This window comes from Elephas maximus, chromosome 2 (assembly GCF_024166365.1).
Source record: "Elephas maximus indicus isolate mEleMax1 chromosome 2, mEleMax1 primary haplotype, whole genome shotgun sequence".
NCBI classification, from domain to species: Eukaryota; Metazoa; Chordata; class Mammalia; order Proboscidea; family Elephantidae; genus Elephas; species Elephas maximus.
Window position 1 is genome coordinate 218,709,497 of NC_064820.1, and position 25,211 is coordinate 218,734,707.

At 38.2% G+C, this 25,211-nt stretch overlaps 1 protein-coding gene across 1 annotated transcript in view; it reads left to right on the forward strand.

Annotated features, from left to right (window-relative positions):
- Nucleotides 1-25,211, forward strand: part of TTC3 (tetratricopeptide repeat domain 3) — a 129,167-nt gene that overhangs the window by 18,528 nt on the left and 85,428 nt on the right. Inside the window, exons 2-11 of the mRNA XM_049874840.1 lie at nt 1,035-1,189; nt 1,585-1,627; nt 1,949-2,099; nt 2,599-2,686; nt 3,753-3,806; nt 7,606-7,726; nt 10,407-10,492; nt 11,793-11,887; nt 13,327-13,389; nt 17,956-18,010. Of these exons, the coding sequence (XP_049730797.1) occupies nt 1,035-1,189; nt 1,585-1,627; nt 1,949-2,099; nt 2,599-2,686; nt 3,753-3,806; nt 7,606-7,726; nt 10,407-10,492; nt 11,793-11,887; nt 13,327-13,389; nt 17,956-18,010 (911 nt within the window). The remainder of the gene's footprint in view (nt 1-1,034; nt 1,190-1,584; nt 1,628-1,948; nt 2,100-2,598; nt 2,687-3,752; nt 3,807-7,605; nt 7,727-10,406; nt 10,493-11,792; nt 11,888-13,326; nt 13,390-17,955; nt 18,011-25,211) is intronic.

Sequence of the window (25,211 nt, forward strand, 5' to 3'; positions counted from 1 at the left end):
GTGGTGATAAGAAGGCCATTGCTTGGGCAAGAGTCAGAAGTTGTAAAATGCTGCATTTTTCAGTGATAATTTAGGTTTTGTAGCTATGCTTGCAGAGTTATAAAAATCTTTTATTGTTAAAATTCCTTCAGGGAAAAGCTTTGGTTTGAAACTCCAGCCCTAACTCCTTTCCCTCCATCGAAATCATTATTTTTAAAACTTGGCCTTTGATACTTGAGGGTTTTTTCTCCCCTGTGCAGTCTAGCAGAATTGATTATGTGCTGCAGTAATTGTGAGAGTGTTAGGAGGGTTTGTTTTAGGTTAGAAGGCTTGGATGCAGAATGGGGAGTTGTGAGATAGATAGACTCCCCCTTTACCATCCCAGCCCTGCCTGTTTGTACAAGACAGAAGGACACAGAGACGGATAGGAAGATATGAGCAACTGATAGGAAACGGTTTTCTAAGGGGTTAGGACTTAGGCCAAGAGGCTGAGAAGGTAGCAGAGCTTGTGGGCAGTGGGATGGCATATTTCACAGATTGCAATAAAAGCAGGTGTGGTAAGAGGACAGCAGTAGAAAGACGTTTTTTGTTTTTCCAGCAAACACTTATTTGAGAGCCTACCTTACGGGGCAGGTCTACTTCATCTCATGGGGTTGCTAGGAGTTGAAATCAGCTCAAGGGCACCTAAAACAGCCACCACCATGTGCTAGGTACTGTATTAAATAATAGCCAGGGATACACAGATGAACAAGATGTCCTTAATTATTTTTAATCTAAAAGGGATATTCAGACAGATAAATTCAGTGTAGAGATAATGAATGTGTGAACTAAAGAAAGAAACATTAAACTGATACTTGGAGAGAGTCAGCAGAAGAAGAGCAGCAGGGTGGGGATTAGAATCTTCTAGACCTCAGTGTTGTGATTGGAGTTATTTCCTTGGGGCGTAGGTCCCAGTATTTTCCTAATATACCGCAGAACACAGTGGTCAAGAAAACTGCTTCTTATATAGTCCCATAGGATTGAATTACTGATTTGGGTTTCTGTTGTTTTCTTAGGATCGGACACCATGGATGATTTAACCCTGGAAGAGCTCGCTATAGCGGATTGCGCCTTCTTAGAAGATGACTGTTACGTGGAGGACTGGGATTCTGCTCCGGAACCGATAACCCATAATTGTGTTCGTCTGACTCAAGTTTACAGTGATGGGGTGGTAAGTAGGTTTGCTAATTTATTTTTAGCAGTATCGTCTTAAAGTCTTTCTGGTTTAGATGTATGTGAGTAAGGATGTTTTGGGTACATAGGTTTTGTAGGGAGGTACACGTACTTTTGAAAAAGAGATTTCAGAAGGGACCGACAGAGAATGCGTGATGGTAAAATCATTTGCCACCTGGAGATTAGAAAAGCTCTTGGCAGGAGCTGCAGAAACAAACTCGGGAAGCTCTGTGGAAAAGGCCTTTTAAAGCCTGTTGGTTGAAGATACGTTCAAAGTGTATATGCAGCTATGCACTGAAATTTTTAATTTTGGTACCGATGGTCTCTTAGAGTGAAAATGAAGAACTATACTTTGGCGTTTTACCAGAGACAAAATATTTTTCTTCTTTTTAGGGTATGCACTGTGATGATTATATCCAACGTGAGAAAAACTTGGGTAAGTTCTTTGGTACTTTAATGCTAAATGTTTGAAAGACTATACAGGGAGATTCACTATTCACATCAACATAACAGATTTGATACATATCTTTTTTTAATTTGTTGTTTTTCCCTGAGAAACCAAAGCCATTCTTTGTTAAAGTTTAAGAGTTTTAGTCAACACTTTATGTACTTAATATTTAACAGGTTAAAGATACTTTCATCCTAGTCTGAGTATCTTGCCTTTCCACACCCTTTTTTGCCTTTTCCCAATTAACAGTCTTGATTCATTCCAAAATGAGGTGAAAATATTAATTTAAAACTTTTTTTTTAATTTAAGAATTTGACATTTGTCGTATATGGTGTAGTAAACCAGTTTCTGTCCTGAAAGAGTACTGTGATGCCATTAAAGTGTTTATCTTCTGGCCACTTCTGTTTCAACGTCAGCATGGTTCTCTATTAACACGATTGCATCCTTGTGTGGAGGCCAAGTAAGTTACTATATGTTATTCATTTTGTATGAACAGTGACAAGCATGCTGCCTAGTACTGAGGAATGCCAAGTACAGTGGAAGGCTTATGTCTCATTCTGGTATACTGTTCAACTTGACTCTTGTTTAATAGATTGAGGTAGAAAAAGTAAGCACTTGGGACTTGAATATGAATGAATGATCATTACAACATTATAATGAATGAAATTCTGAATAGTATTAGATGGTAGTCTTGAAGCCGAGTCGGGAAAAATTAACATGCTATTTATAAATATTAAATAATAAATATTAGTACAGAAGAGGAATAAAGGAATAGTATTTTGTCCACTTAATAAAGAACTTATTACTACTTAGAGGGAAGAAATAGAGCACTTTATTTTTCTTCAGTATTTTAAATTGAGGTGTAACATAGTTAGAGATATCTAAATCTTAAGTGTAAATTTCAGTGAATTTTTATATATGAGATCCTAATCTTAAAAAAAAATTAATTTGTCTTTAAGTAATTCTCGTGCTTGTGAGTTAAGTTTGGCGAAATTACAACATATTGAGTTGATGGAAGATATCATGGATTTGGCAAAGAAAGTTGTGGTAAGTGATAGAATGCATTTTTTAAATTTCCTACGTAAAGAATATAAATATTTTTATGGTGTCAGGCTAATGTTACTAATTTGTAGCCGTTGACAGGTAATGCTTTTAGTTTTGGTTAAGCTGAGACTATCTGCTGTTGGAGTCCTTGGTGGTGCAAATGATTAACACGCTCAGCTGCTAACCGAAAGGTTAGTGGTTTGTGTCCACCCAGAGGGTTTGAGTCTACCAGAAGAAAGGCTTGGAGATCTATTTCTGAAGAATCAGCTATTGAAAACCCTGTGGATCACAGTTCTACTCTGACATACATGGAGTTGCCATGAGTTGAAATTGACTGGATGGCAACTGGTTTATTCTGCTTACCATTCATGAGTTTGTGCTCAATATTCGGGATCACGTAGACAGCTGTTACTATAGTTCTGACATGACGTGAGGACCAGGACTGCTGCTTGTCGCAGAAGGATAACAAGTAGAATGTGTCACAGTCTATTACATGATTAAAGGGGATCAGAACGGTGGGTTCTGTTTCCTGACGTAAAAATACACACGTTCATCGCTACTGCAGTGGATATTTTGTCTTTGGGGTAAACTTTATCCTGTCAGTTTTAAGAAGGTTTCGATTGAGGGTTTTTGTTTTTTTTTCTTCTTCTTCTTGAAAGCCATTTGATAATTTTTATTATTTCAGTTGTTTATGGAGCCAAGTGATTTTCGTGGTACTGTTTTGATTGCAAACTTAAATTAAGAAAGGCATTCTGATGTTTATTTTCTGCTGATAATTCTTTGTAGTAACATATATCAGCCAGTGTACCTTTATAAAAAATCTAGGTGTAATGAACTTTAAAAATTAGTACATGTGAAAGTTACACTAAATGTTTTCATTATTAGAGCTCTTTATAAGACTTTTTCTCCATTCTTGTTTTAGGCCCTTAAGGGGTAAACTGGGCAAAAAAGTACTTGTGGGAAGATTACTATTTAAGTTATTCTAAAATACAGAAATTTTTTTCCACTAGAAAATTCAAGTATAATTGATTAAGGAAAAACACGTATCTTGTTCTGTTTTGTTTTGCAGAATGATTCCTTCTTTATTGGAAGCTTGCTGAGAATTGGTTACAAAATAGAAAATGTAAGTGTTAAATGCGGGAACCCCACTCACCCACTGTGAATAAACGACATTCATCTCACTGCTCATTTCCCCATTGAGTCCATATTTTATATGTAGTATTTGGCAGTTTTGATTTTTGTATCTTGCTCAAGCAGTCACCTAACTCTGGGGATATGAGTGATTTTCATTATTTTACATGTTGTTGTTGTTAGGTGCTGTTGAGTTGGTTCTGACTCGTAGCAACCATATGTACCATAGAACAAAACACTGCCTGGTCCTGCACCATCCTTAGAATCATTGTTAACACTTGAGCCCATTATTGCAGCCACTGTGTCAGTCCATCTCATCGAGGGTCTTAACTGTTTTCCGCTGACCCTCTATTTTGCTAAGCATGATGTCTTTCTCCAGGGACTGATCCTTCCTGACAGCACATCCAAAGTATGTAAGATGCAGTGTCACCATCCTTGCTTCTAAGGAGCATTCTGGTTGTACTTCTTCCAAGTCAGATTTATTCGTTCTTTTGGCAGTCCAGGGTGTATTCAGTACTCTTCACCAGCACCATAATTCAGAGGCGTCAGTCTTCTTTGGACTTCCTTATTGATTGTCCGACTTTCACATACATGTGATGTGATTCAAAATACCATGGCTTGGGTCAGGTGCAACTTAGTCTTCAGGGTGACGTCTTTGCAGCAGATTTGCCCAAAGCAATGAGTATTTTGATTTCTTAACTGCTACTTCCATGGGTGTTGATTGTGGATCCAAGTAAAATTAAATCCTTGACAACTTCAGTCTTTTCTCTGCTTATCATGATGTGGCTTATTGGTCCAGCTGTGAGGATTTTTGTTTTCTTTATCTTGAGCTGTAATCCATACTGAAGGCTGTGGTCTTTGATCTTCATCAGGAAGTGCTTCGAGTCCTCTTCACTTTCAGCAAGCAAGGTTGTGTCATCTGCATAAGGTAGGTCATTAATGAGCCTTCCTCCAATCCTGATGCCCCGTTTTTCTTCATATAGTCCAGTTTCTTGGATTATTTGCTCAGCATACAGATTGAATAGGCATGGTGAAAGGATACAACCCCGATGCACACCTTTTCCTGACTTTAAACCACTCAGTATCTCCTTACTCTGTCCGAAAAACTGCCTCTTAATCTATGTACAGGTTCCTCATGAGCACAATTAAGTGTTCTGGAATTCCCTTTCTTCACAGCGTTATCTATAGTTTGTTATGATCCACACAGTCAAATGCCTTTGCATAGTCAATAAAACAGAGGGAAACATCCTTCTGGTATTCTCTGCTTTCAGCCAGGATCTATCTGACATCAGCAATGATATCCCTGATTCCACATCCTTTTCTGAATCTGGCCTAAATTTCTGGCAGTTCCCTGTCCATATACTGCTACAGCCACTTTTGAATGATCTTCAGCCAGATTTTGCTTGCATGTGATATTAATGATATTTTCGGTAATTTCTGTATTCAGCTGGATCACCTTTCCTGGGAATAGGCATAAATATGGATCTCTTCCAGTCGGTTGGCCAGGTAGCTGTGTTCCAAATTTGTTGGCATAGACGAGTGAGCACTTCCAGTGCTGCATCCATTTGTTGAAACTTCTCAATTGATACTCCGTCAATTCCTGGAGCCTTGTTTATTGCCAGTGCCTTCAGAGCAGCTTGGACTTCTTCCTTCACTACCATTGGTTCCTGATCATATGCCTCCTCTTGAAATGGTTGAACATCGACTAATTCTTTTTGGTATAGGGACACTGTGTATTCCTTCCATCTTCTTTTGATGCTTCTTGCATCGTTTAATGTTTCCCCCATAGAATCCTTCACTATTGTAACTTGAGGCTTGAATTTTTTCTTCAGTTCTTTTCAGCTTGAGAAACACCAAGCATGTTCTTTCCTTTTGGTTTTCTATCTCCAGCTTTTTGCACATGTTGTTGTAATACTTTACTTTGTCTTCTTGAGCTTCCCTTTGAAACCTGTAGTTCTTTTACTTCATCATGTCTTCCTTTTGGTTTGGCTGCTCAACGTTGAGAGCAAGTTTCAGAGTTTCCTCTGACATCCATCGTGGTCTTTTCTTTCTTTTTAATGACCTCTTGCTTTCTTCATATATGATATTCTTGATGTCATTCCACAGCTCGTCTCGTCTTCAGTCATTCATGTTCAATGCATCAAATCTATTCTTGAGATGGCGGTTCTTTGGCTTTTGTGGACTTGCACTGGTTTTCTTCAATTTCAGCTTCAGCTTGCATATGAACAATTGATGGTCTGATCCACAGTTGGCCCCTGGCCTTGTTCTGCCTGATGATTGAGCTTTTCCATCACCTCTTTCCACAGATGTAGTCCATTTGATTTCTGTGTATGCCATCTGGCGAGGTCCACGTGTATAGTCATAGTTTATGTTGGTGAAAAAAGGTATTTGCAGTGAAGAAGTTGTTGATCTTGCAAAATTCTGTCATGCGATGTCAGGCATCATTTCTATCACCAAGGCCGTATTTTCCAACTACTGATCTTTCTTCTTTGTTTCCAACTTTCACCAGTAATTATCAAAGTATCCTGACTGCATGTTCTATCAATTTCAGACTGCAAAAACTGGTAAAAATCTTCAGTTTCTTCATCTTTGGCCTTAGTGGTTGGTGCGTACATTTGAATAGTCAGGTTAACTGGTCTTCGTTGTAGGCGAATGGATATTATCCTATCACTGACAGCGTCCTTCAGGATAGATCTAGAAATGTTCTTTTTGATGATGAATGCAACACCTTTTCTTCTTCAAGTTGTTATTCCTGGCATAGTAGACCATATGATTGTCTGATTCAAAATGGCCAATATCAGTCCATTTCAGCTCACTAATGCCTACAATACCAATGTTTATGCATTCCCTTTCATTTTTTAAGATTTCCAGTTTTCCTAGATTCGTACTTTGTAATTCCAGGTTCTGATTTTTAATGGACGTTTGCAGCTGTTTCTTCTCATTTTGAGTCGTGCCATATCAGCAAATGAAGGTCCTGAAAGCTCTACTCTATCTACGTCACATATACGTAGTATCGTTTTGAGCATCTTTGTACAAGTTCTTTTTTCTCTTTTAGATTACTTACCTGGTATAGGTTCCTCCAAATGAAATTATTAGGTCCCTGGTATGCACATTTTTTGATGACATAATTAGTAGTTAATTGCCAGATTAAACGATAAACCAATTTTTAATGCTACTGGTGACATAAACATCTACATGTTTCCTTTAAGCCTGATACCAATATTGGTAACTCAGGTACTTAATTTCTAAAGTTATTTCAGACATTCGAGGTGTCAGGAACATTTCTGTGAACTCCGATACTTCACGAAGGTTATTGCACACAGGGCCCGTTTACCCAGCCATGCCCTCTTATTTATCTCCTTATTCTCCTGTTTGTCACATACCATGTAAAACACACATTTCTTTTGGTGAACCTTCATCTGTACCTTGGGCTAGTTCTAAGGATGGAAGTTCTAGTTTAGATGAGAACTGAGAGCGCCCCCCTCATCCCTCTTGTATTACTGCACTTCCCTGCTACCCAGGGCAGCCTCCGGTCAGGCCGTAGAGCTAAACTTTCAGGTCTGGAATCCGCATAGAAGCATCTTGAACTCTGATGGTGGCCTGAGGTCGCCTACAGCCCATGTGAGTCCATGGTACCTGTTAGCTTGTATGTTAATTTGGTTGTATATTGGAGTAATGAAAATGTGGGATTTGTACAAGTTTTGTATTATTGAATCTGAGCTACTATATAAAATAAGTTGCTGATGACAAATGACATTTAAAATCATTCTTTATCTCTGTTTTTAAAACAGAAAATCTTGGCAATTGAAGAGGCTGTGAATTGGTTAAAATTCGTAGGCGATATAACACTTCTGCCCAAATTAGGATCACTTGAAAATTGTTGGCCGATGTTAAGTATTTTCTTTACTGAATGTGAGTATAAGTGCTTTAAATTGTACTTGACTTAGTTTTTAAAAGACATTATTTGGGAAAAGGGAATGTGTAAATAATGTGATTTCTTATTTATTTTAGCATTTAAAAAAAGCTTTTGTTATATATACCTGAATAAGAAAACTTTAATTTTGTAGTTACCTTTATTCCATATTTGCTGTCCTAATGCTTTTTATGACATTATACCTTTAAAAAAATCCTACCAAATTGATGTCATATGCTATTATATATAACACCCAAGAAAGAGGCCACAGCTGGGGCTTACATATTCTCAGTCATAAGAGAAATGAGTAATAGATGCTAAGATTATAATATTTTTATTTTCCTGATGAATCTGTTATTTTTATGTATGATGAAACAGCCGTGTATGTATGTTTATATGGCATATATTTTACTTTGTAAAATGGTTTTCTTTGAAGTGTTTGAATGTTAGCAGTGTTTTTATAATGTATCAGTAGGAATCTTGGAACAGGAAATGTTTGGCTCTTTAGTAGAACATGACCAATAATCTGTCATCTCCACTGAAAGGAGAGCAGATTTTTATACTTTTTTTTTTTTAATTTTAATGTTTTGTGTGTGTGCATTAAGTGAAAGTTTACAGTTCAGGTTAGTTTCTCATACAAAAATTTATACACATATTGTTATGTGACCCTAGTTGCTCTCCTTGTAATGTGACAGCACAGTCCTCCTTTCCACCCCGGATTTTCCATGTCCATTCAACCAGCTCCTGTCCCCTTCAGCCTTCTCATCTCGCCTCCGGACAGGAGCTGCCCATTTAGTCTCATGGATCTACTCGAACTAAGAACCACACTCTTCTTCAGGAATATCATTTTATGTCTTATAGTCCAGTCTATTCTTTGTCTGAAGAGTTGACTTTGGGAGTGGTTTTAGTTTTGGGCTAACAGCCTGGGGGCCGTGTCTTCCGGGGCCCCTCCAGTCTCAGTCAGACCATTAAATCTGGTCTTTTTACTGGAATTTGAGTTTTACACCCCACTTTTCTCCTGCTCTGTCAGGGACTCTCCGTTGTGTTCCCTGTCAGGGTGGTCATTGGTGTTAGCAGGGCACCGTGTAGTTCTTCTGGTCTCAGGTTGAGGTAGTCTCTGGTTTATGTGGCCCTTTCTGTCTCTCGGGCTCATATTTTCCTTGTGTCTTTGGTTTTTTTCATTCTCCTTTGCTCCAGGTAGGTTGGGACCAATTGATGCATCTTAGGTGGTGGCTCGTTAGCTTTTAAGATCCCAGATGCCACTCACCAAAGTGGGATGCAGAACATTTTCTTAATACACTGTGCTATGCCAATTGACCTAGGTGTCCCCCAAAACCATGGTCCCCAGACCCCCGCCCTTCTCTGTCCTTTGAAGTTTTTGGTTGTGTTCAGGGAACTTCAGCTTTTGCTTTAGTTCAGTTATGCTGACTTCCCTTTCACCTGAGATAATTCTTGTCTACTATGAATACCCCTCTCCCACCTTCGCCACCCTCATAACCATCAAAGAGTGTTTTCTTCTGTATTTAAACCTTTTCTTGAGTTCTTATAATAGTGGTTTCATACAATATTTGTTTTTTTGTGACGGACGAATTTCACTCACATAATGCCTTGCAGATTCATCCATGTTAAGAGGTATTTCGTGGATTCATCGTTCTTTATCATTACATAGTATTCCATTGTGTGAATATACCATAACTTGTTTATCCATTCATCCATTGACGGGCACCTAGGTTGTTTCCATCTTTTTGCTGTTGTGAACAGTGTTGCAGTGAACGTGGGTGTGCATATATCTGTTTGTGTAAAGGCTCTTATTTCTCTAGGATGTATTCCAAGGAGTGGGATTGCTGGATCGTATGGCAGTTCTATTTCTGGCTTTTAAAGGAAGTGCCAAATCGATTTCCAAAGTGGTTGTACCATTTTACGTTCCCACCAGCAGTGTATAAGTGTTCCAGTTTCTCCACAACCTCTCCAAGATTTATTAATTCGTGTTTTTTTTTTTTTTGTGAAAGGCATTCATGAATCTTAGATTTGAGGCATTTTTTTTTTTTTGTCTTGGAAGTGAATGTGTTTGGCTAAACGTTTAGCTGTATTTTTGTTGCAATTAAATTTTTTTCCGTTTTGTTAAATCTTTTTAATAGAACAGATTAAAGTACAGACAATAAGCCCTAGTAAACTTTTGACGTAAAGTTTGTTATCACCTGCTCCATTTTAATTAATTAGTTCATTAGATTTTAGTATTTCAAATAACTTCTCGTTTTAACATTTCATTCCTGAGAGTCAAAATGTTGAATAGAGACATTTTAACTTCTTTGTTTTGTTATGTACATTTTAGAAAGTAGTTTTGCAGGTTCTTGTTTTCAGACATTTTTATTGTGCCTAGTTTTTTATTTTAGTGTATACATAGGTGCTCAATAATGTTTACTGAATTGACTTGAGTGAGTTATGAGCCCTATTTGGAATATGTTATGACAGCATTTGTTGTAACTACAACTAATGTAATTAAAAAAAAAATGTAATAATGAAGAAAAAAAATTTTTTTTTTAATGGCAGTGAACTTTATGGACTTGGAGTCACCTACTTACACTAAGAATTAGAACATTACCAATTTGGGCCTTTTTTTTTTAAAGAAATATTCTCTCTCTTTCTCTCTCCACCCTTCTCCCCAAACGTAAAATTTAGACAAGTATCACATAACTAAATTTGTAACGGAAGAGTACAATTTGCTTGAGGAATTTCAAACCGCAGATTGTCCAGACTGTACAGAGGTAAGAATAGATATTTACTTGTAAGTATATTTTAAGATTTACCTGTTAAACTTTTAATACTCAGAGGAAGTTAATAATAAAACTGCTGTCCGACAACTTCTACAAAGAGCGACTGTAAAATTGAATAACATGTTTGAGGCACAATTTTTAATAAAGTTTGATTTGGAATGTATACTTTTATTTTTGGAAGAAGAAAAAATACTTTTAAGATCAGAATTTTCTACTGTTAGAAATTTTAGCACAGTTAATTGAAAATTGAAAGGATTTTTTTTAACTAAAAGGTTTTTAATGGAGGAAATATATTTTTTGTAACAGTTTTATTGAGATGTAATTGACATGCCATAGAATTCATTCACAGGAAATATGACTTTAATTTTAAAAAAGAGTTTAGGAAAACATTTAAGATTCTATTGAAATCACTAACACCATGGGTATGATGATCTAGATAATGTATTTTAGAAGCTTTTTAAAAAATTTGAGTGTTTCAGAAAGTGAGAAGTTTTGGCTATATCTGTACCACCTCTCATACATATTCCTAACAGTTCATTCCTTAATTTACTTTTGCAGTTACTGTAAACAACATTGCCTGTGTCTTTTTCATTCATATATATTTAAGCATTCAGGTTTATTGACTACAGTAAGTCCCGAGTTAGACTTACACAGACTGTTCATACTTGCTCTTTAATGTTATGCAAATTCGCCTTCAGTTTGAAGGGCATGAACCAACTCTTATTCTCAGCAAATGCTTCCTCCCACCCACCTTCACTTGCTGCACGTGCAGCTTTTAAATCATTGAAAAGGCTTCAAGCCTCTCTGGCACTAAAGTAAGGCTAAGTGAGAAGTGTATGCACCTGTTCTAACCTACCTACAAATTCGTGAAGACACACTTAGGAATGGATCTCGTTCTTAACACGGGGACTGCCTGTATGTCATATTTGCTAAACTAAAATTAAAATATTACCTCAAATGGACTTTTTTCTGTGCCATGTGGTAGGCTTAAGATAAACTTAAAGTGAGCCTCTCAAATATTGTGCAAAAGGGATAAATTGTGGGTAATTTTTCATAATGTGATGGTTTTGTTTACTTTTTAATGTTTTTACTAAGTTAGTGTTGAGTCATTAGAGACAAGTTTCTTCAAATATGTGTACCAAAATGGTATTCTGTCCTCATCTACATAGTTACCTCCCAGTATATTTCTGTTATCAGAGACAGAAACTCAAGCCCATTTTTCATAGGTATTAGGGGTTCTTGATTGTCTTTGGAGTTAATTGATGGGTCTTTCTTCACCTTGGTTTTTCAGCAAGGAGAAATAATGAAAATAAAAGGAAATGAAGAATTTTGCAAAGAAAGATTTGATCTTGCTATTATCTATTACACCAGAGCCATCGAATATAGGTAAGAGCCAGTAGAACAATGGTAATTCTTTTTATGTGGCAGGTCAAGTTAGAATGCTTGTCAAGAGAAGTAAAAGATGAGGAATTTGAGAATATCTTCAATTTGCTATGCAAAACAGATTTTCTTGTCTTTAGTCCTTAAGAAGTATTACAGATGGCCTGAGTATATGAACTTAATCAAGTAGTACTATTCAAGCAAATCAGGCAAAACTGGGAATTAAGTTCCAGCCTGACCCATTCTCTTTCAACCTTTCCAGTACAGAGTCATTTAAGAGGGAGCTGTTTAAGGATAATGGAATTGTTAGAATGCCTGTGCCCTCTCTACCTAGTCTTCTGTTGGCTCTGCTGCTAGAATTTTGTAGCATGCTGCCAAGTGTGCCTCAGACTGCTTCCACCACCAGTCTTAGCTGGACCACCTAATTTTGTGGCAGCCTTTAGGGTGCTGTATAGGGTCGCTATGAGTCGGAATCGACTCAGTGGCAGTGGTGGATATAGGCAGCTAAGGAGCCCTGGTGGTGCAGTGGTTAAGTGCTCGGCTGCTAACCGAAAGGTTGGTGGTTTGAACTCAGCAGCTACTCTATGGCAGAGAGATGTAGCAGTCTGCTTCCCTAAAGATTTACAGCCTTGGAAGCCCTATGGGGCAGTTCTACTCTGTCCTACAGGGTAGGTATGAGTTTGAATTGACTGCAGGGCAGTGGGGGTTTGTGTTTTTTTTTTTTTTTTCTCTGAATGGGCAGCTACTCTCCTACCTTGTCCTTCTCCGGAGGGAATGGGTGGATCACATTAGCATGCTACATCTGCAAGGCTGCTGCCGTGTCTTTCTAAGGAAAAGGTAGAAAAACCCACTGCCATCGAGTTGATTCCGACTCATAGTGACCCTATAGGACAGAGTAGAACTGCCCTGTAGGGTTTCCAAGGAGCATCTGGTGGATTCAAACTGAAGGAAAAGGTAGACGAAAGGGAAATTAAATTGTACCACACATAGATAGAAGTAAAAAGGACAGAATTTGAAATGAAGCTATTTAAATTGCTGTTGCCATTTGCAGGCTTCTGTTACCTGAGTTGTCAAGGTGGTATGGTCTTGTCTGCCAGTTACACTGTCCTTTACAGTTACAGTTAGTTACAGTTACAGTTACAGCATGCTTTGTAGTTTGCAAGGCTTTTTAGTGTGTCTCATTAGATCTGGCCCTGTGAGCTAGGCAGGGAAAGTAGAACTGTTTTCACTTTGAACATGGGGAAGCTTAGGTTGATTGGAACAAAGTTACTCAGGAAGAGAAGCAGCTGAGATTTAGCTGGTTAAGGCTCCAAATCCTATTTCTTTCTGCTCTGCTACACATACGTAAAGTTCTTGAAAAAATTTGTTGATGCCTTATGTTTTCTGTGTGAATTTTGTTTCACATGTAATGTGTTTTACTGACTTATACACTGTTTCTTTTAAAGACCTGAGAATCATCTTCTTTATGGAAACCGAGCTCTTTGTTTTCTCCGTACTGGGCAGTTCAGGTAAGTTTCAAATCAGAGATGCTGGTTAGAGTACTTCAGTCACTGAATTACTTACGTTAAATACCCGTGGGGGGAATATTCCCGTTTCGCAGGTACGCGAGAAGATCTTTGCATAGTTCTTTCACAGAAATAGTTAAATGGTTAAAAGGGGTTTATACATACTACCAACAGTGACAGGAGCAGCTATGTCAAGTGTAATGCGTTAAGTGCTTTACATCTGTTATTTAATTCTCAGCACACTCTTAATAGGTAGCTAACGTTACTCTCCACATTTTACACGTGAAGAAACACATACAGCTGGTACATGAGATGCCGAGATTTGAAAACAGGTCTTATCTGATGACGTCAAAGCCTGTGTTTTCAACACTTATAATACCTCCTTTTGTTGTATTAATTAATCGATCTAGCTCTGGAAGAAGCATCTTGGCTCTGTTCGTTTCCTCAAAATTAAATATCCTTCACAAGTGAAAGCAAATAAATTTAATGGTGTCAGTATGGGAGTAAAGTCATAATTAATTCTTAGTTCCTTATGTTGACTTAGAAGTAAGTGCTTATTAGTTGAGCAAGATAGTTGATACTGCATCATGATTCTACCGTCCCCTCAAAACCCGAACCCATTGCTGTCGAGTTGATTCCGACTCATAGCTACCCTGTATGAAGAGTAGAACTGCCCCATGGGGTTTCCAAGGAGCAGCTGGTAGATTCAGGCTGCCGGCCTTTTGGTTAGCAGCTGAGCTCTTAACCACTGCACCACCAGGGCACCTCATTGTCCTCTAGTTTTTAAATTTTAGGACGTAAATTATAAATGTCAGTACTGAACACTGTAGCTTACTATGCTTAATTATGTCTTGCCTTACTTTAAGGAGGGTTTAGGAAAGCTTCAAAAATACATCCATACAGTCAAAGAATATTAAAAAGAAAAAAACTAAAAAACCTAATTAGAGTTGGGGGGCAGGGGATCATCAGAACAAAGCTTCTCAGGCATAAGGCCCTGCATAAGCTATTAAAATTATATTTTGTACTTGGTCTTGACCTTGCTGTTGCCCAAAAATAAAAAGGGGAAACTTGACAAGCTACATAATTCTCATTGTCCATAAAGAAAATATTGTTTAGGTGAAAACAGTATCTTCCCGGTGTTTAGTTCTAGAAGAAATTTCTTACATGGCTTACAAGTAACATTAATTGAGTGATGGGATAGAGAATAACCTCAGCAGCATTTCTGTTCGTAGCAAACAATTTTCTGAAAATGCAGTTTTGGGTTTCACCAATAAAGTGTTTTTTTTGTGTGTGTGTGCAGCTTTGTCATGAAAGTTGATGTGTGACAGTTGTTTTTCAGTGAAAGCACTTAAACGTTAGAATGAAGAAGGGTGGGGAGGGGGGTGATAGTATATTCCAAGCATGTAGAATTTAAAAATAACATTATGTTTTTTTTTTATTATAAACAGAACAGATTGTCGTGGTAGAAAATTTGGAAAATACAAGAGTTTAAAAGGAAGAAAATAAAAGTCACCAGTAATCCAACTACCTGGGAGAATACTGCCGTATTAACGTTATAGATGGCTTAAACTGTGGATAAACCAAGGCTATCTAGACTAGAGGAATGGATGGATTTGACACAGTCTTCCATCAGGGCCACTGGCCTCAACTGGTTCTGACAAGAAATGAACTGCAAAAGTTTTTTTAGGTTGTTGCCTCTGGCTAGGTGCATAATCGCAGATTTTCTATTCTGATTGAATGTTAATCTGCTATCAGGATCTGATGAGTAGGTTGTGAACTTGGTTAGTCATCTGTGAAAATTGAGGTGCCTGTCTAAAACCTTGACTGGGTGGAAGGTCATCCACCTTCCAGAGGGAGTCCAAGAAGCTATGTGGCAAAACAAAGTTTCTGCTCTGTTTTATGAGGTTGAATGCTAGGTACACAAAGAGGATTGCCTTAAAACACTGGTGAATTAAAGTAGAAATACAGAAACCAGGTAGCCTAGTGAGGTAAAGATTAAGGACAGGGTGTCCTGTCTTCATGATGGTCTAGCCTGTGATTCAGCACCATCTAAGACTAAAGTGAGGAACATTTCATTGTTCATATGACTTGATCAGTAATGTAGGTCCAAATAGTCAATAAATCTTTATGAAGAAATGCTTATCCTGATAGGACATGGCGGACTGAAAACCCATCAGATTGACATTAAAAAGCCTCATAATACCAAGTGTTTGAGAGGATGTTGATCAAAGGAAAATTTCATATTTGGCTAGACAGAGGGCAAATTGATAAAGCTGCTGTGGAGAGCAATTTAGCTAGGTGTAGATGTGCACACTCCACAGCCCACGTGTAGGCTCACACCCTCTAAACTCACAGATGTATACTGAAGAAGATAAAATACGAGCCTTCGTTACAGCATTGTGTTTAGGAGTAAAGAAGTGAAACCAATGTGCATCAGTGGGAGAATGGGTAAATAAATTTCAATATATTCATACAGTGGAATTCTCTAGTTAAAATGAATGCAATGTTGAATAAAAAAGCAAGTTGCTGAATATGTACAGTATGATGTCATACATATGTTTCAAAACATGAAAATTTGTAATTAATACATAGAATGCACTAAAAATATTTAATTCTTGGTCATGTTAAACACCAGGGAAGTGGCTGTCTCTGGGGAGGAGAGAAGAGAAGGAATTGGAGATAGAAGCAAGGGGGTGGTATACAGAGGATATCGACCATAAAGCCCTTTTGAAAAAAAGATCTGAAGTAAATATGGCAAAATGTTAAGATCTTGCTAAACTGATACCCGTGTGTTAATTATGCTGTTACTCTCTTTTTTTATATATACTTGATATATTTGATAAAAAGCGTAATTTAAAACATCATAAGAGGAAAGAAAAACAAAAGCAGATACGGGTTTGTCTTTTGTAGTAGGAAACTGTTTTGGATGGCTCTAATTTACTCATAAAAGAGCAGAGGTCATTTGCTGAGAAGGGAGGGGAGTTAAAAGTCTGAGGAGAGCAGACAACGTTTCAATTTGTTCTTTTAGGTAGAGAACGATTCGACCTAGAAGGATTGCTTGTCAATGTTGAAGGCCCCTTGGGATGATGTAATAATATTAGTGGTACTAGTGTGCTTTGCTGTGTAATTTCCTCCAGCAGTACTTGGGCTTTTTAAATACAGGAGTGGAGAAAGCAGAAAGTAGGACTGATTGAGGGTTGGGGTTTTGCCATTAAAATAAGGTAAAGAAGTAAAAATAACAGTGAATATGAAGTGATGAGCCAGCGAGTCTTATATAATTAGGGAAGTTAAAAAAAAAAAAGTGGAAAAGCGAGTTGGGCATCCTGAAGACAGGAATAACTGAACAAGTAATAGGGAAGGAGGGATGCTCCAGGATGAGTGGAATGCTAGAATTTAGTGGTTTGAGTTTGAACAGTTTCAGGTGAGGATAAGTTCCAAACTGAGCAGAAGAGATCATTCAAGATAAGCCAGGAAACAGTAGATATTGGATATGTTACTAGTAGAAAGCTACCAAGTATACTCTCCCCATCATTGTCACCTATTCAGAAGAATACTGTCGCGGAGATGTGCAAATGCTGATGTGGGGTACAGGCTGGCTGAAAAAAAGCCACGCGCATAGATGCACAGATAAACGTAGACTTGCGCAGATACATAGGCAGTGCGGACATACGCAGATATATACGTCAGAGTTACAGACATGCGCAGACACAAACGTGACAGCGCCAACGTAGAATGCCATATGCATATGTACGCAGACAAATGAAAACATTGTAGCAATGCATTGACATGCGCAGACAACTGTAGACATACGCCATAGGCACAGGCATGCGCAAACGGAGGCAAACGCAGTAGGCGCAAGCATGCGCAGACAAAAGGAGGCGTACACCTTAGGCACAGGCATGCGCAGACCAATGCAGCCATACGCAATAGGCACAGGCCTGCGCAGACCAGTGTTGACATACGCCAGAGGCACAGGCATGCGCAGTGTAACGTAGACATACGCAGTGCAGAAATGGGCGCGCATGCGTGTACTTAAGTAGACTTACGCAACGCGAAGTTGAACACAGATGTCCGCAGAGGTGCGGACATGCGCAGATCAATGTAGACATCTGCAGAGGTGCAAACATGCGCAGACCAACGTAGACCTCCGCAGAGAAGCACATATACGCAGACTAGCACAGAAGAGCACACATGCAGAATGGTAAGCAATTCCTATTCTTTAATCGTCCTGTTGACATGCAAAAATGGTGCAAGAAAACATGAGAGTTGTGCATAGATCAGCATAGATAAGTGCAAGAAATACTCCAAGAAGATTAAACGGCGTTATTCCCAGGTAGTTCTGATTATGATTCTGGGTGACTGATCTCTTCGTTTCACCTGCCTTTTTTTTTTCCTCCAAATTTTCTATGATGGACATATCTTGTGTGAATTTTTAAAAATTAAGGTTTACTTGTATCTTGATGAGCTAATGTATCTGGATTTTTTTTTAGCTAAAAGTAGGTATAGAAGGTGTATTTATAGTGAAACAATGAAAATGTCAAAATATTCGTTTTTTTTTTTTCTTTTTAGAAGTGCACTTGGTGATGGAAAGAGAGCCACTATTCTGAAAAGTACGTGGCCAAAGGTAGGTGTCTTACATAAAATCATATAATGAACAGGTAACACAGCAAATTTGTAAAAAATCTGTTTACTGGATGTATATCTGTGTTTAAAGATACTCAAAAAAATTACGCAGAGCTGAAGAGTATGAAAAATACTCAGTTCCATGATCAGAAAGGATGTTCTTAGGGCAGTGAGAGGCTGGGAAGATAGGTAAACCATAGGAATATTTATGGTCTTCAGAGTAGCTTAGCAATTGGGATGTTGACATCTGTATATTTTGGATCAGTTAAAGACCTCAACGTGAAATATGAAACTTACAAACTTAAGTTATAGGAGACTCTCTTTATAACCGTGAGTAGGGAAGGATTTCTTAAATAAAACAATGCAGAAATTGGCAGTGAAAAAAAAAAGGGCTGGTAAATTTCATTATGTCAAATATAAACTTCTGTTTTCTCTATCTAGAATGCTTTCCCCCAGAGCATTAGCTAGATCCCTTATTTCCTTTAATTCTTTCCATAAAATCATCTTCTTGTTGAAACCTTTCCGGGTCAGATTGCTAAAATGCAAAACTTAACCTTTTCCGGACCTCCCTATGCTCTTTCCCTAAATTTTTTTTCCCTTAGCACTTGTCACTATTTAAAATACTGTATACGTTGTTTATATTATCTTGTTTATTGTCTGTTCTCAAGTACCTCAAGGAGAGGGGTTTTATTTTGTGCTGCGTAGCAAACTGCTTGGCACATAGAAGGCACTTGTTCTTAAATACTTGTTGAGTTAGCGAATGAATAACTCAAATGTTAAACTGAAATTAAAATGAGTCCACTGGCTTGTCACCCTGAATAGATTTTTAAAAAGTGTTATATGAAAAAAAGCCATAAAAGCATTGCATAACCTGGGAGAATACCTATCAAATTCATGATCATGTTTGCTTTGGGGCAATGGGGGAGGGAGGAAGGAGATTGGAGAAGTTACAAAGGAGATTGCAACCATATTTGTATTCTTTCATTAAAAGAGAATCTAAAGCAAATAACACAAAATGTTAGCAGCTAATTCTGGGTTATGAGTATTGGGTATTTGTTATATTAGTCTTTGCATTTTTCTTAATCATAAAAATGTCCAAAATGTTTTTGAAGTACAGTTTTAAATAAAACACAGAAAGACATTCCTGGCTTTACGTAATTTGTTTAAAAAAAAAAAAAAAAAAAGAGTGAGTAGAATCGTAGAATTTGAGAGTCTTGGAGAGTGTAATCTGATCCATCACTTCTATTACTGCTTTGCAGGTAGACTTCATTAGATTCATTGTAGAAGTTAATTATGTTTTGTTTAATGTTTTTAAAAAACTTAACTTTTCCTCTTTATTCTAAATAGCACGTCGTAAAAAACACAGCACAGAAAGGTAAAAAGTAAAAGGGAAAAACCTTGCGTGGGTACCTTTTTAAAAAGAAAATAGTTTTTTGCCCTTCCCCTAGAGGTTGTGATTCAGGTGACCTGGGAGTTTATCTAGTAGTCTGGAAATTATAAAATTCCCCAGGCAGATTTCTGAATCCAGATTTTGGAATTGTTTTTAAATGCCTCACTTTACAGCTGAAGAAATGGAGCCTCAGGTAGGTAACGTGACTTTTGCAAGGTTTCATTGCAAGCAAAATGCAAAACTGAATTGAGAATCCAGCACTGGATGAGGTTTCTGTTTGAGGGTGGTCGGCCTGCTGCCCCTTTCATTCTAAGTCATTTTTGTGCTCGAAGCAGAATATTTGCTGATCACTGAACCTGACATTTGGCAGGTGCTCTGTAAATATTTGTAGGATGAATGAGTGCTAGAATTCTAAATACTGAAACTCAGACCACAACACTGGTTTTCCAGAGGTATCTGCTGATATTTCAATCTGTAATGTGATCTGAATTGCGTTGTAGACTCTATGTAAAACATTTATGCTCTGGCTTAGTTGCCTCATCACAGAATCTTCACTCATATTTTTAATTAGGTTATTCTGTGATGTGGCATATGATTATAAAAATATTCATGTACATGAAGACACAGCCACTAGTAGTGATAGAAAAAATTGTGGTGACTGTACAATTAGGCCATGTTTCCTTTAGTTTTACCAGAAAGGAATATTCGTTGGAAGATAGTTTAAACTTCAGAAGTATACATACTAAAGTAAACTGTGCAAGGTGTTATAAGAAGTGTTCTACTTTAGAATAATTATGGACCTGATTCTATGGATTTGTCCTTCTAGGATATAAGCCTGTGTATAAAAAGGCACTCGGTAAATGTCTGTTTTTCTTCTTTCCAGGTAGACAAGATTATCCTACACACGCTTTTAGGCTATAGAGAGGGTGACTCTTTGAGTCCTAAAGAGTGAGAATTTTTATGGTATAGTCAACAAATTTCTGCGTACCAGAGCCCTTTGGTGTATATTATGTAAGATACAAACTAATAGCGTCACAAACGTTCTTAAGCTTTTAACTTTGAGGGATATACTGCCGGCGGGTGGTTTTAGTATACAGAAATTTACTTTCTCATAGTTGGGGAGGCTAGAAATCTGAATTCTGGGTACCAGCTCTAGGATGAGGCTCTCGTTCACTCTGGGGAAAATCCTTGTCTCAGCTTCTCAAGTGTTCTTCTGGGTGTTCCTCAGTTTCTTAGTGATCTCCAGGTAGCATCTGGTTTCCCCTTTTGTGTTTGCTTGTCTCTGTCTATGCTGCTGGTTACATCACACAGGAGTTAAAAAAAAAAAAAAAAATTTTTTTTTTTTTTGGTTTAAAACCCACCCTACACTGATGTGGCCTAATTCACATAACAGAGAAAAACCCTATTCCCAAACGGGATTACTTCCACAGGTATAGGGGTTAGGATTCCAACACATATTTTGGGGGAGGAGGGGATACAATTCAGTCCTGTAAGTTATCTGCCTCCAAAGTACAAAGGTGGAGAAGAGGCACAAGGTTGACGCTCCCATTCCAAATGGGAAAAATCAAGGGTACAAAGCAAGTCCACAGTCCAGCAGAGTGAATTTCATTAACTCTCAAGGCTTGAAAATAATGCTCTGTTCTCAGGGACCATTTGGGCAATGGCTCTGCCCTCCAGGCTCTGGGCATCGGCCATGCTTTCTGGATTCTGGGTGGAGGCCCCTTAGCCCTGGGCGTCAGCACCCCCTTCTGGCCCACTGGGACAACGGCCCTGCTCCCTTGGTTTTGGGTGGCCCCATTCTCCTGATACACCTGAGTGGTGACCCCAGTCCTTCAGCTCTGTGCAGCCCCATTCTCCTGGCCCATGGGCATGGCAGCTCTGCCCCTCAGTTTCCCTTCTCTTGGTGCACCTGAAAGTGAACCTCACCTTCCAGAACTAGGTATTGGAGACTGAGCTCTTTGAAACCTTGGGAGCTCTGGCTCCACGCTTTGAAATTGAGGGCTTGGCAGGCCTGCCCCAGTGCTCCTTCAGACAGTCCTGCTGCTCTCTGGGGTCACTCTCTTCATGTTAAAAAAGACTTTTACCACATAGTGGGGTCCCAATCTTGTATTCTTAAAATATTAGTATCTCTTAATTCTGATGGAAAGAGAACCCCTCTCAGTATCCCCATAGTAAATCTGAGCAGTCCTCAGACGGATCCTGACTGATCCTGTGTCCACCTGTGAATTGATTACTGTGAATGGGGAAAGGGTGTGTTTTGATTGGCCAGTCTCCTGGGTCACATCCATGCCCCCCACATCCATTGTCCAGGTGGAGCTCCGGAATTTAACTCCTGTCACTATTGTGAAGAGCAGAAGAATGGTGGTATCCAAAAGAAGGGAACGCTAGGCAGATAAGCAGAAAAGAACATCCATACGTTATACAGGATGCAATTGTGTCAAAGAGCAACACTTTATGTTGTTATTGGGTTCGAGAAACTTTCAGAGGTATCTTTAAGCTTCATTCAGATAACTTCAGCAAAGCGGTCTGGATAAAATCTTTTCTCAACCACCAGAAGTTATATTGGGTTTTATAGAGTTTAGAGAATAGGACCTAGTAAAATATGAGAAAAGTGAGGATGGAGTGGGGGAGAAAGATGTAAATAAAGCCTTCTTGGCAAATTTAGCAGGTATGCTTTATGAACTATCATTATTTCCTCCGTTAGCTGTGTTTTATTTTTCTATGCAGTTAACTAAACTTTGATATTGGTATATGCCTAGGGGAAAGGATTTTAGAAGCTAGAAATGGTCTTGCAGCATATCTGTACAGGCTCTTTATGTTCTTATGCCTTGCGTGTCAGGAAACACAGGCCACTTACCCTTTGAGGAAAACGTGATCTGAATTTGGATCTCTGACCTGAGCCTAGGTATTTAGCCTGGCTCCACAGCTCACAAGCGTGGGGTGGTGAGCTGGAGCAGAGTTGTGTACAGCACTGAGCCTGCACGAAGAAAGGCCCACGTGACTGTTTTTGGCTTTTTCTAGTCAAAGCTGATCTTTCTTAAAAGGATCGCTTACTTCTGACCTCATATTTTCTTCTTTTTGAAGAGGAGGCTTGTATTATTCTGATTGTCAGAGAATCAGAATGTTCTTTGTAAAATGGGCGGTAAAGGGGAAAGAGCTCTGGACTAGGAGACTTGAGGTCAGGTTTCTTGGTCTACCTCCACCCAGGTGCTATAGTAGGACAGTTTCTGACCTGTTGCACTTGTAAATCCCTCACAAGTGGAGGTGCTGTGCCTGAAATGGGAGTCTGGGTTGTGAGGAGTGGTTGCGTTAGCCCGAGGTTTGGTTGTATTGGTTTTCTAAATTAAAAACCTGCTGCTTGACAAATGCTACCTGACTTGCAGTAGATCAAGATTTCTAGTGTCCCTCCCAATTGTAAGAATATATATTTAGTATTCTATATTAAATAGAGATGAATATTTTTTCCACTTTACAATTATTTCAGAACTTCTATACTACACACCAAACACCTACACCCCCCATGCACATACAAGCCTAGATACTATAGCATTGTTATTGTTTGCATCATTTCAGTCGTATTCTGCACATTTGGTTGTGGCTTGGAGTCTCCAGAAGTATTTAAATAATGTTTATGGGAAAGACTACTACCCTTGTAATTATCGTTGCCTTCAGGATGATATAGTACGATGGTTAAAAGTAGACAAGAAGGAGTCGGATTTCCAGTCGTCAATCCCTGCTCAACTGCTGTGTGTTCTCAGGCAGGTACTTAAGCACTCTAACCCTCATTCTCATTCTCTTTAAAATGAAAATAAAGCCCATCTCATAAAGTAGTTGTGAGGATTAGTTGAGAGAATTTATGCCAAAAATTTTATGTGCTGTTATTATGTTTATATAACATTTGCCCAATAAGATGGGCAAAACATCGTGGAGTGACACAGAGGCTGACATAACTGGTATTTCCAATTTGAGTTCATAGCGTTTGCCTCTATCATTTTCAAGAAGGAGAGACACAAGAATATTTACAGAGAAAAATACTTGTTTGATTTAATGTTTATAGTTTAGAGAAGTGACTATAATTTAGACAAAAAGATAATGCAACTTTGAAAACCATTTGTCTCAGCTCAGCTTATATATAAACTTTTTTTTAAAGTAGAAGAATACAACACCATACACACATAAATGGGATCTAAATCTAATTAATTCTCTTATTCCAGCAATTAATTTATAGGAATTACAGGGGGACAAGACAAACAACATAAAGGGCTGCAATGAGTATAATCCAGGCTGTGGGGAAATCTATAAGTAAACTACTTAGTTTTTTCAAGAGGAGGAAAGAATAATAAAAGAGACATATTAACCGATATTCACGTATGACCTTGTTTTGATCCTAATTCAGACAAACAAAAATATTGGTGTAAAATAAAACATAAGTGAGAAGCCATTGAAAATCTGAACGCTGACTAGATATTTCTGAATATTAAGCAATTCTTAGTTGGGATTTAGGTGTGCTCATGGTAATATATTTCAGCAAATATCTCCAACACATATTGAATGTTTTCTGAAAACATTCATTATGTGTTGGAGATATTTGCTGAAATATTTACAGATAAAATGTCTATAAAATATTATAGAGGGCAGGGAGTGGGTAAAAGGTATGTATGGTTCATGACTGGCCATGAGTTGTCAATTGTTTATTAAGGCTGATGTATCCGTTACACAATTCTCTCTACTTTTGTGGATATTTGGAATTGTCTATGATAAGAAATGTTTTAAAATCTAAGGGAGAAATTAGTCAGTTGTAGAGTTGTACTAATGGTCTAGAAAATTAAATTCTTTATGAACTCTTTAAAAAAAAAAAGTTGCTGCTCGATATAGAAGATTTCCCAAAGTTTATAAATGGAGCTAGCCAGGAATGTGATATTGTAGCAAAAACAAACAAAGAAAACCAGAAACCCCTGATCACTGTGATTAAGAGTAAATCCATGGTTTTCAGACCTTCAAAGCCAGGAACTACACTTAAGAGATAAAGTAATGAAAAGCCGAGCCAGGCTGGTTGGAGGGGAGGAATGGATGGGGAACCTAGCCAAGGTGCTTCCTAATCTCTTCAGGTGGTGGGTGAGGCCGCCCATGTTCTTCAGTGATGGTAGAAAACTACTGACAGGCTGGTGGTTCCTTCCACTTTAAAATTCTTTTGATTTCCAAAGCATAGGAAATGACAGACTTTTATTGCCGTAAAATATTTTGGAAAAAAAAAAATTATTTCCAACGAAAGACTTGCAATTTATTTGACACAAAATGATATGTAAACTGTATGCTTTATTAGTAAAATATAACAAAGGTTGAATTCTTTGCTGGGGGGGAGGGTACCAGTACCAGAATCTAATAAGAAATATTAACGTCCAGTCAGTTGTGAGGAAACCGTGGTGGTGTAGTGGTTAAGTACTACAACCGCTAACCAAAGGGTCAGCAGTTTGAATCCGCCAGGTGCTCCTTGGAAACTGTATGGGGCAGTTCTACTCTGTCCTGTAGGGTTGCTATGAGTTGGAATCGACTCGACGACACTGGGTTTGGTTTTTTGGTTTTTTTGGTCAGTTGGGAAAAGTTATTTGTGTATTTATAACATCATTTAGCTCATTATGTAATTTTATTTCCTGAGAGGTATGAACATTTTTGGTATCCCTGGGGTGCAAATAGTTAATTTGCTTGGCTGCTAACTGAAAAGTCAGAGGTTGGGGTGGAGTCAGAGGCACCTGGGGAGGAAGGCCTGGCAATCTGCTTCTGTAGAGATCACAGCCAAGAAAACCCTGTGGAG